Genomic DNA, 12,440 nt, shown 5'->3' with positions numbered 1-12,440 from the left:
CCAGGTCAGCCTGCTATATATACACTGTGACACCACAGGCCAGGCAATGTAGGAAGTTTTTTTAATTATTTATTTATTTATTCATTTTTAGAGAGTAGAGAGAGAAAGAGAGAGCAAAGGAGGGGGGGGAAGAGCAGAAAGCATCAACTCCCACATGTGTCCCAACCAGGCAAACCCAGGGTTTCAAACCTCAGCATTCGAGGTCGACACTTCATCTACTACGCCACTACAGGCCAGACTTTTCTCTTTCTTTTTAAGTTTAGTGAGAGGATGGGAGGCAAAGACAGACTTCCGGATGCACCTCGACCAGGATCCACCCGGCACACCCACTAGGAGGTAATCAATGTTCTGCCCACCTAGGGCCACTGCTCTGTTGCAACCAGAGCCATTTATTTAGCACCTGAGGCAGAGACCATGGAGCAATCCTCAATGCCTGAGGTCAACTTGTTCCAGCCAATCAAGCCATGGCTGCAGGAGGAGAAGAGACAGAGAGAAAAACAGAGAGAAGAGGAGGGGTGGAGAAATAGACACTTCTCCTGTGTATCCTGATCAGGGGAATGGTACCCGTGACATCTACATGCGGGCCAATGCTCTACCACTGAGCCAATCGACCAGAGCTGCCATGTAGGATTTTTTTTTTTAATATATATTTTTTAATTTATTCATTTTAGAGAGGAGGGGGGGGTGGGACAGAGAGAGAGAGAGAGAAGAGAAAAGAAGAGACAGAGAGAGAGAGAAGGGGGGAGAAGCTGGAAGCATATCAACTCCCATATGTGCCTTGACCAGGCAAACCAGGGTTTCGAACCAGGGACCTCAGCATTTCCAGGTCAACGCTCTATCCCACTGTACCACCACAGGTCAGGCCACCATGTAGGATTTTTAAAATGCACAAATCAGCCTGACCAGGCGGTGGCGCAGTGGATAGAGCATCAGACTGGGATGTGGAAGACCCAGGTTCGAGACCTCGAGGTCTCCAGCTTGAGCACAGGCTCATCTGGTTTGAGCAAAAAGCTCATCAGCTTGGACCCAAGGTCGCTGGCACGAGCAAGGGGTTACTTGGTCAGCTGATGGCTCACAGTCAAGGCACATATGAGAAAGCAATCAATGAACAACTAAAATGTCACAACGAAAAACTGATGATTGATGATTCTCATCTCTCTCCGTTCCCGTCTGTCCCTATCTATCCCCCTCTCTGACTCTCACTCTGTCTCTGTAAAAAAATAAAATTAAATAAAATAAATAAAATGCACAAAGCAGCCTGGCCTGTAGTGGCACAAGGGATAACACATAGACCTGGAATGCTGGGGTCACCAGTTCAAAACCCTGGGCTTGCCTGACCAGGTGGTGGCGCAGCGGATAGAGCGTCGGACTGGGATGCGGAAGGACCCAGGTTGCGAGCTTGAGCACGGGCTCACTAGCTTGGACCCAAGGTCGCTGGCTCCAGCAGGGGGTTACTCAGTCTGCTGAAGGCCCACAGTCAAGGCACATGTGAGAAAGCAATCAATGAACTAAGAAGTTGCAACGCGCAACAAGAAACTGATGATTGAGGCTTCTCATCTCTCTCCGTTCCTGTCTGTCTGTCCCTGTCTATCTCTGCCTCTGTTAAAAAAAACACAAAAAACCCTGGGCTTGCCAGGTCAAGGCACATATGGAAGTTGGTGCTTTCTGCTCCTCCCCTACTTTCTCTCACCTCTCTCTGAAATGAATAAAATCTTAAATAAATAAAATGCACAAAGCACACCCCCACACACACATACACAGTGTTTCTGCATATACATGTATAATAAAGTATAAAGACAGAACTGCCTGGCCTGTGGTGGCGCAGTGGATAAAGCGTCGACCTGGAAATGCTGAGGTCGCCGGTTCAAAACCCTGGGCTTGCCTGGTCAAGGCACATATGGGAGTTGATGCTTCCAGCTCCTTCCCCCTTCTCTCTCTCTGTCTCTCTCTCCCTCTCTGTCTCTCTCTCCTCTCTAAAAATGAATAAATAAATTAAAAAAAAAAATTAAAAAAAAAAAAAGACAGAACTAAAATTACATTACATATACTAATGCCTGCCTCTGGAGAGAGAACTGGACTAGAGAGGGGAATGACTGAGAACTTGAATTTCTATTATAATGTGCTACACCTTTTTATTTTTAATGGGGGAGGGGGAAGGAGATGAGAAGCATCTACTCACAGTTGTGGCACCTTAATTGTTCCCTGATTGCTTTCTCATGTGTCTTGACCAGGTGGCGCCAGCCGAGCCAGTGATCCCTTGCACAACCCAGCGACCTTGGGCTCAAGCCAGCAACCATGGTGTCATGTCTATGATCCCATGCTCAAGCCAGTGACCCCAAACTCAAACATACTCAAACTGGCGAGCCTGCCCTCATGCCAGATGCGCCCACGCTGAGGCCAACAACCTCAAGGTCTCGAACATGGAACTTCAGCATCCCAGGTGGACGCTTTATCCACTGGGCCACTACTGGTCAGGCTATCACTCTATTTTTTTAATCCCTTCCTAATATTAAAAATAAAGCACCACTTCATTTCAGCCCAGATTGTCAACTTTCTGGAGCACCTCAATATTCCCTTTCTCAAAGACATTTTTCTCACCAACCTCAGCTTCTTTTTTCTTTGCACGGACTTTCTCCACTTCCATAAGAATTTTCTGGGATTCATCCACATTTCCTTCCGCTCCCAGCTGCTCAGCTTTAGCAAGAAGTTTACCTATTTCTTCATTCAATTCATGGACTTTTTCTGCCTAAAGGGAGAAAAACAATAAGGTAAGCAAGATGTCCAAAACCAAAAGATTTGCCCTGGTCATGTAGCTCAATTGGTTAGAGCGTCATCTTTATATGTGAAGGCTGTGGTTTGATCCCTGGTCATGACACATACAAGAATCAACCAATGAATGCATGAATTGGTGGAACAACAAACGGATGTGTCTCTCCCTAAAGTCAATAAGCAAATAAAAATTTATACAAAGAACAAAAAATAAAAACAAAGGACTTTTTTTTTTTTTAAGTGAGAGGTAGGTAGACTCCTGCATATGCCCCGACTGGGATCCACCTGGCAACCCCATCTTGGGCTGATGCTTCTTGAGTACCAAGCTATTTTAAGTGCCTGAGGCTGATACGCTCAGATCAACTGAGCTATATTCAGCAGCCGGGGCCATGCTCCAACCAAATAAGCCACTGGCTGCAGGAGGGGAAGAGAAAGCGCAGGGGGAGATGAAGGAAATAAGCAGAAGGTCACTTCTCCTCTATGCCCTGACCAGGAATTGAACCTGGGATGTCCATATACTGGGCCAACACTCTATCCACTGAGCCACTCTCCAGGGCCACAAAGGACTTTTAATATAAAAAAAATGAATGTTTCTTTCACTGCATTTCTGGTCTGTTCTACTGAAAATAATAAACATAACAGTTAAAGATTCTCGATGGGGCACATATGAATTGGGACAATTATGACATTCTTATTGCCAACACTGAGACTCTGACCATAAACTAAAGCTGTGCACCATGTTCCAATAAAAGCAGTAGCATCTCTATCACTTCCAACCCAGTTACAATAATCAACATATTGGTCATTTTCTAGGCTCTTTTTACGTCTCCTACTACAGTAAGGGTAATAAAACGTCTAGGTTTAAATACATGAACTTATACTTTATTTTTTTCCTTAAGTGAGAAGCGAGGTGGCAAAGAGATAGACTCCCACATGCACCCCAACTGGATCCACCCAGCAAGCCCCCTATGAAGTGATGATCTGCCCATTTAAGGCCATTGCTCAGCAAGCAAGCTATTTTAGCACCTGAGGCGAGGCCATGGAGTCATACTCAGTGCCTGGAGACAACTTGCTCCAACTGAGCCAAGGCTATGAGGCTATGGGAGGGGAAGACAGAATGGGGAGGAGGAAAGGGAAAGGGGGAGGGGTGGAGAAGCAGATGGTTGCATCTTCTGTGTGCCATGACTGGGAATTGAACCTGGAATTTCCACATGCCGAGTCAATGCTCTACCACTAAGCCAATCAGCTAGGGCATAAATATACTTTAAACAAAATGCCTAATTATTTGTATATACTTTCAGAAATAAAATAGCACCATTGCTCCAGTTAGCAATTGCATATACCCTAAGAAATGCTTTTACAAAACTGAAAGGATAAAACAATGAACAGAGTTAGTTCTACTGAACAGGGGAAACAGAATAATGCAGCTAACAGGCTAATTACATACAGATCTCCCTTCATTCCCCAACATGAATGAACCATAGTTCAACCATTTCCCCACTTCTTCCCATTTCCTGTTTCGTGTGAAATGTTAAAAAAACAAACTTCAAAAAATATGTGCCTGGCCTGTGGTTGCACAGTGGATAAAGTGTCGACCAGGAATGCTGACACCTTATTCAAAGCCCTGGGCTTGCCCGGTCTTACCCAGTCAAGGCACATATAATAAGCAAGCAACAACTAAAGTGATGCAACTATGAGTTTATACTTCTCGCTCTCCCAATCTCTCCTCTCTGTAAAATCAATATACAAAATCTTTAAAAAATGTGCCTGACCAGGTGGTGGTGCACTGGACAGAGCACCAGCCTTGGATGTTGAGGACCCAGGTTTGAAACCCCGAGGTCACCGGCATTTAGGGCAAACTCATCCGTCTTGAGCTTGGGATCATAGACATGACCCCATGGTCACTGGCTTGAGGCCAACCAAGGTCATGGGCTTGAGCAAGGGGTCACTGGCTCAGTTGGAAACCCTGCTCCCCTAACGGCACATAATAGAAAGCAATTAATGATTAAGGCACTGCAATACTGAGTTGATACCTCTCATCTCTCTACCTTCCTGTGTGTCCCTTTGTCTGTTTCCAAAATAACCAAAAAAAAAAAAGTAAGGTGAAAGGAGAGGCAGAAGCAGTAGCTACTGGGGACTGATTACTTGCTGACAGCCTCCCTTCTTACTGGAAACTCCCAAGGCATGAGTATTGGCCCCCAAAGATGCACAATCAGTGCTGATGGGGAGCTATTAGTCTACCAGCAGCCCAATTCTTTCTGGACAGTGATATGTACCAGTATCTCAAGGTGAAGGCCTCCCAGGCATACCTTTGCGGAAACTTCTGCACTAATCTCCTCCTGTGTCTCTGCCAGCCGCTTCTTGGCAAGTTCAGTTCTCCGATCACACTCAGCAATAAAGGACTCCAAATGATCCATGGCCTGACTCAGGAGAAGCAGAGAACTAGGATCAATTACATGTACGATCTCAGAATCCATTTGTTCGACAGGAAAATACTCCTGGGTTGGTTTCTTAAAGCCTGTAGGTTCAGTGGGAAGATCTTAAACTATACTCCAGCCAACACATTCATAATCACATTAAATCAAGGGGCTTTGTTAAACCAAATGATCATTCAGAAGCATGGTCTTCTCATCTGATTCATTTATTTCCAAAATTTGTAAAAGGACCCCCCCATCCCTCAATAACATTTCTAAGAAAATACTGAGGAAAATGACAACACTTGGCCATAATGAATAGTGTTTTCTGAGGGACAGACAGAAAAGGCTGGACCGAGACTGGTGTGAGAGCCCTCCTTTGGTGAGCTGTGGAAAATGCAGATGATGTACTCACTGGTCTTTGTGAGCCACGCAATTATTACCCCTCATGTTCTGAGGGTAGAGCTCCCCCTTCCACCTCAAAACAAAACAATAGAACAAATATTACTGAGAGCTGTGAATACGTTTAGTTATTGCCTACTGTCTAAAGTAGCAGGAAAACTGGTATACTACTTACCCAGAGAGATAAAGAAAAAGAAATTCTAGAAATCTAATTGCTTGTTCTGAAAAGAGTTGGTGGGAAACAATAAAATACTAATTAACTTGTGTCACATATGCTAAAAGCAGTTAATCTGCCATACTAGTCAAAGGCCCCAACATAATGTCACATACATATAAATAGGAAACCACTTGTCCAACTTTCAGGCTACAACTAGTGAGGCAGCACCTCCTAAGTTTGTCCACAAACCAGCCTGATGTCAGCATCACGTTAAGTACGAAAGCAAGTAAGTACAGCCATAGATAATAGGGTCAGACAGTATGACCTGTCACTAAAAAATAGAGAAAAGAAAGTTCTGAGTGGAGATGATAAAAGGCAGCTGAAAGTTAGGCCAACAGATCAAGTGTGGCCATCGATATTCCTCCCTGCCCCCCAAAGATGGCCAGGAGAGAGACTAGGTCAGCTGTTAAGAGAGCGTTCCACAAGGATCACTTGACACTGGAAGGGGCAGTCAGATCACTGGGGAGGGTTAGGGTCTCCTCTAGAAGTCTTAAATACTCTTTTCAAGAAAATGCACTCTTGGAAGTAGGTCAAGATGGGGAGATAGGGAAGGGGCTCTGGGATGGTGCCAAGCTTCATCATTCACAGAGGCCAACCCTTGGATTTCACTCCATGATTCTGGATTTCAGGACCTCTTTACTATTGTTGGGTCATCCAAATAGTCTCTACAACAGGGGTTGGGAACCTATGGCTCGCGAGCCAGATGTGGCTCTTTTGATGGCTGCATCTGGCTCGCAGACAAATCTTTAATAAAAAAAATAACGTTAGGCCCCGTCGGCCTAGCGTGCGGAGGACCCGGGTTCGATTCCGGCCAGGGCACACAGGAGAAGCGCCCATTTGCTTCTCCACCCCTCCGCCGCGCTTTCCCTCTCTCTCTCTTCCCCTCCCGCAGCCGAGGCTCCGTTGGAGCAAGGATGGCCCGGGTGCTGGGGATGGCTCTGTGGCCTCTGCCCCAGGCGCTAGAGTGGCTCTGGTCGCAACATGGCGACGCCCAGGATGGGCAGAGCATCGCCCCCTGGTGGGCAGAGCGTCGCCCCAGGTGGGCGTGCCGGGTGGATCCCGGTCGGGCGCATGCGGGAGTCTGTCTGGCTGTCTCTCCCTGTTTCCAGCTTCAGAAAAATGAAAAAAAAAAAAAACAAAAAAAAAAAAACGTTAAAAATATAAAACATTCTCAAGTATTACAATCCATTCATTTCCTACTGCGCATGTTCATGGTTGCAGGTCGTTGTACGGCTCTCACGGAATTACATTTTAAAATATGTGGTGTTCATGGCTCTCTCAGCCAAAAAGGTTCCCGATCCCTACTCTACAGGAATATTTCACTATGTTCAAATCAAATGATCAGTAAAGCAAATGACTGGCATTTGTTTGCCTGCACACACTGTTCTTCCTGGAAAAACAGAGAGTCAACGAGCTGTGCCGACAAGTTCAGATTCACCGGGATCAAAGAGCCAGTAAGCTGATAATGGGTCACACACTACCTGTGCTCACTCACCTAGGACTACAGCTCCTAAGAGAATGGCCCGAGATACCCCAGGTTCACCCACACACAGGCACTGAGACTTTGGTATGGAGCCCTTCCACTGTCTACACAAAGAGAGCCAGCACACACCTGAGACAGACCCAGGAATCCACCCATCAGGGGCCAAGTGGGGAACAGATATCTGACAACCCTGCCAGTGTCTCTACCAATCCAGGAAATCACCTGTATCTTAAGCCAGTCTCCATATTGGTTTGGCAGGGTAAAGAATCAGAATCAGATATCTGAAAAGCTACTAACTAAACAGTCAACTTCACAAAAAGAATAGGTAGACCGCAGAGACAGCTTTTAACTTCCAGGTTCTTAAAAAAATGGGCTCTTTTCTATTGCCCCTCCCTTTCCATACGTCTTTTCAATTTCAAGTGGTTCATAAATCAAAGAGCAGGTTTAAATGATTTTTTTAAAAAGGCACTGAGGCTACTTGGGGTGGTGAACACACAAATCAATACACACATGACGTATTATAGAACTGTCTACTTGAAATCTATATAATTTTATTAACCAATGTCACCCCAATAAATTCAATTAAAATAAAAAGGCACTTGAGTCTAAAAATTAAGTCCTAATCACAACCTACCACTTACTAGAAAACCAGCCAGCTTCTCTCATCAAGGGTGAGGAGATGAAACATGGACTACTAAGAGCACTTGAGCACAGCACTGCACAGAGTAGGCACATGGTGGGTGTCACTGCTGTTTCAGCAGGCTGTCCCTTCACACGCAGGACTGTACTGTCTATGCTGTTCCTGACTCTGCCTGCCAAGCAGCAATGACACTGGCCAGCAGTCAGTGAACCTGAGATAAGCCCGTGCTGTCAGAATGGTCAGACAAATGCGCATCCCTGTGTAGTAGCCTATTCCACATATGCAGAGACTCTTAAGATCTCTATTTCCCAGCCTGATCAGGCGGTGGCGCAGTGGATAGAGCGTCAGTCAGACTGGGATAGGGAGGACACAGGTTCGAGACCCTAAGGTCACCAGCTTGAGCTCATCTGATTTGAGCAAAGCTCACCAGCTTGGACTCAAGGTCACTGGCTCGAGCAAGCGGTTACTTGGTCAGCTGTAGCCCCACGGTCAAGGCACATAGGAGAAAGCAACCAAAGAACTCAAGTGCCACAACGTAAAACTGATGATTGATGCTTCTCTCTGCATTCCTGTCTGTCTGTCTGTCCCTTGCTCTGTCTCTGTAAAAAAGAAAAAAGAAAAAAGATCTCTATTTCCCAGATGAAGAAACTGAGGTAGTTTCCGAACTACGAAGTAATAGCATCAGGATGCAAGGGCCCACATGGGTTGACTCCCTATACCTTAATCCTCACAACTCTGAGGCACTTTCACCAGCCTAGTTTCTAGATAATAGAAACACATGAAACAACTTGCCCAAGGTCACACAGGGATTCTAACCCAGGATATCTGCCTTATAAAACATAATTATTATACCATACATCTGTAACATAGGAAAACTAGAGATAGTCAGAATAAAAAGTCTGCATATTAGTTGATATGGTATGTTCTAGAAACCCGTCAAACAAAATATCACAAAGCAAGGCAACTTAAAGAAAAGGTTAACTGTATTTTTACTACATTAAAATGAAACATTATTTACATTTTCAACATGTGAACATTGAAGAAATGTACTGCTCTGTACACTTAATAAATAATACTTCCATAAGTTAAACTAATGAGTTAACTTGAAATGTTATTTATATAGATTACCTAACAGCAAATTTTACACACTCCTTCATAGGGAGTTCCTGGACAAAACATTCAAGAAATCAAGGACTGGCCCTGGTATGGTCAGGCTAAGGCTACATTAGGCTGGAAAAATCTAATGTAAAAATTGGGAGTCACCTCCTCCTAGATAAAACACCCAAGTCTGAGTAATTACGGAGTGGAAATGTGCCATAAGTCCTGCCCATCAAGTTCAAACTGAAGGGATAGGAAGGGAATACCTACACAAAGAAATATCTCTATGACAACTTTGTCATGTCTACCAAGAAGTAAGTTTTTACACCTTTTAAGTCTCTGGTTAGCAAAGACTCAAAGTTTGGAAACTCACTCCATTAATAAAGATATGAAAACTGGAACACTCACACAACACAGGTGGGCTCCTTCTCTAAGGCACTGTATGTCAACGTGACAAATGCGCACTTCTTTGACCCAACAGTTCTGCTTTTAGGAAGCTTTCCCAGATACATGCATAACACGCCCATGTGTAATTCAGCATGCATCATGATCCTGGGAACGGCCATATAAAACAGGTACCCTTCTTTCGAATACCATGTACCCAAGGATACTCTATCTAATAAGAAATAGTTTCGGCCTGACCTGTGGTGGCGCAGTGGATAAAGTGTCGACCTAAAAATGCTGAGGTCGCCGGTTCGAAACCCTGGGCTTGCCTGGTCAAGGCACATATGGGAGCTGATGCTTCCAGCTCCTCCCCCCTTCTCTCTCTCTGTTTCTCTTTCTCTCCTCTCTAAAAATGAATAAACAAACAAAAAAAAGAAATAGTTTCAAAGATATACTGAAAAGTTAGACAAAAAATGTGGGCATGTGTACAGTAAATGTACAGTAAGTCACTGCTTGTGTAAAAAAAAAAAATATATATATATATATACACACTTGGCCCTCAGGTATCCACGTAAAGTACAGTTAACAACTGGTTACTTGAAGAACAGAGCAGGAGAAAGGTTTCACAACATACCTTTTGTAGCTTTTAAATTCTGAACCGTGTGAATGTTCTACAGGTTTTTAAAGTAGTAAGAGATGCTACAATCCCAGTGAAATAACTAATCTAGGCATTAATCCTCAACTGTTGCTTAAACCATTAGGCCAAAGGCTAGTGGGGACCTTTACAATTAAGAGTTCAAGCTGCCTGCAACACCAAGCTCACTGATCACAGCACTACCCAAGGTGATGCAACAGGAAGTGCACAGTTCTACCTAAGAAATATCTGGTCAAAGAACTTAAATCAGATGATCAAGCTTCCAGATCTAACTCATGGGTTACAGAACTTTAAAAAGACCTCATGAAGATACAATCAGCAAAAAAACTGGTATGACTTAAAAATTAATTTCTTCAGATTTAAAAAGACAAAGTGCCTGGCCTGTGGTGACACAGTAGATAAATCACTGACCTGGAACGCTGAGGTCACCGGTTCAAAGCCCCGGACTTGCCTAGTCAAAGTACACATTACAAGTTGATGTTTCCCACTCCTCCCCACCCGCCATCCTCTTTCTTCTCTCTCTAAAATCAATTTTAAAATCTTAAAAAAGAAATCATTAAAAAAATAAAAATAAGCCCTGGCCGGTTGGCTCAGCGGTAGAGCGTCGGCCTAGCGTGCGGAGGACCCGGGTTCGATTCCCGGCCAGGGCACATCGGAGAAGCGCCCATTTGCTTCTCCACCCCTCCGCCGCGCTTTCCTCTCTGTCTCTCTCTTCCCCTCCCGCAGCCAAGGCTCCATTGGAGCAAAGATGGCCCGGGCACTGGGGATGGCTCCTTGGCCGCTGCCCCAGGTGCTAGAGTGGCTCTGGTCGCAACATGGCGACGCCCAGGATGGGCAGAGCATCACCCCCTGGTGGGCAGAGCGTCGCCCCATGGTGGGCGTGCCGGGTGGATCCCGGTCGGGCGCATGCGGGAGTCTGTCTGTCTCTCCCCGTTTCCAGCTTCAGAAAAGAAAAAAGAAAAGAAAGATAAACTGTTGAAAGTTCTGAGCTTCACTTCCAACCGTCTTTTTGCCCTACAGCAATCCCTTAACTGGCAGTGACACACAGGCTTCCAGCAAACCCTCTGAAATATTGTAGTTTGTTAAAAAGCTGACCAACTAAGATCAGCATGTGGCATTTAAGAAATAAGCTGTAGGCCCTCGCCGGCTGGCTCAGTGGATAGAGCATTGGCCCAGCATGCGGACGTCCTGGGCTCGATCCCTGGTCAGGACACTCATGAGAAGAGACCATCTGCTTCTCTTCCCCTGCCTCTTCTCTCCCTTTTCCCCTCTCGCAGTCAGTGGCTCGACTGGTTCAAGCGTGGGCCACAGATTGAGGTTGCCGGGTTGATCTGTGTTTCCATCTACCCTCTACCCTCCTCTCACTTTACAAAAAAAAAATGGAAGAAAGCTGTTGCTTTTAAAAAGTGTTTGCTTCCTTGTATTTTTTTTTTTTTCGCGACTGCAGCAGGACTGCTTCCTTGTATTTTAAAGCAATATATAAGGGTTGCCTCTAGGAAGCAAGAATGGCACAGGGGAGATGGGCCTTTAATTCAGGCTTATATATTCTGATTACACAGACACAAGTTCAGAATTGCAATCTCCAGTATATAAAATTTTTTATCTTTGTCTTGCTTAAATCATAAACAGTAAGTCATTAAATAGGTTTCATGCACATTAGTTTCAAGGACACAGTCTATGACAGTTTGCTCATTTATTTCCCTCTTGAACATTTCAGTTGTATCCAATTTCTCAATCTTCTAAATAATCCTACCACAAACATCTCTGTGTATCAATGTTTGCCTGTAGACACGTGGAGAGAATGCCATACAAAGATGAAGGCAGAGAGAGTGATGTTCCTACAACCCAAACAGGACAGACCACCAAAGATTGCCAACAAACCACCAGAAGCAAAGAAAGAGGAATGGAAGATTCTCCCTCAGCGTCCCCAGAAGAAATCAACCTGCCAACACCTTGATCTAGACATCTGGCTTCCAGACCTGAGTCAAAAAATTACCGTTGTTGAATCCATTAAAAAAAAAAAAAGTTTCCCTGTATTTCCAATTACTTTCTTAGGAAAGAGATTTGTAGAACTAAATCACAAGGTATAAATACTTTTAAATTTTCATTTCTACCTATTATATCAACAATCTGACTTAACTTAGTAACTTCATGATGCAGAAAGAATCAGTTAAGACTTTGGGATACATACCTTTTAAAACTGTTAAAATGTTAATTGGTAGTTATAAAATAGTCACAGGGATCTAATGTACAGCACAGGGAACAGTCAACAGCACAATGTACAGTGGGAGGTGGGTACTTAAAATATTGAGCAGACCACTTTGTAAAGTACATGAATGTCTAACAGCAATGCTGTACACCTGAAATACAAAATAATA

The 12,440-nt window shown here is 44.4% G+C and overlaps 1 protein-coding gene across 7 annotated transcripts in view; it reads right to left on the bottom strand.

The window, feature by feature from the left end:
- Positions 1-12,440, bottom strand: part of LUC7L (LUC7 like) — a 44,224-nt gene that overhangs the window by 12,797 nt on the left and 18,987 nt on the right. For all 7 annotated transcript variants that reach the window (XM_066275458.1, XM_066275452.1, XM_066275453.1 and 4 more), the window contains 2 exons: positions 5,079-5,189; positions 2,603-2,746 (listed from right to left, as the gene is read on the bottom strand). In XM_066275458.1, the coding sequence (XP_066131555.1) occupies positions 2,603-2,746; positions 5,079-5,189 (255 nt within the window). The remainder of the gene's footprint in view (positions 1-2,602; positions 2,747-5,078; positions 5,190-12,440) is intronic.

This window comes from Saccopteryx bilineata, chromosome 4, assembly GCF_036850765.1.
Source record: "Saccopteryx bilineata isolate mSacBil1 chromosome 4, mSacBil1_pri_phased_curated, whole genome shotgun sequence".
In the NCBI taxonomy this organism is placed as follows: domain Eukaryota; kingdom Metazoa; phylum Chordata; class Mammalia; order Chiroptera; family Emballonuridae; genus Saccopteryx; species Saccopteryx bilineata.
This window is presented reverse-complemented; position numbering and strand designations above follow the sequence as displayed.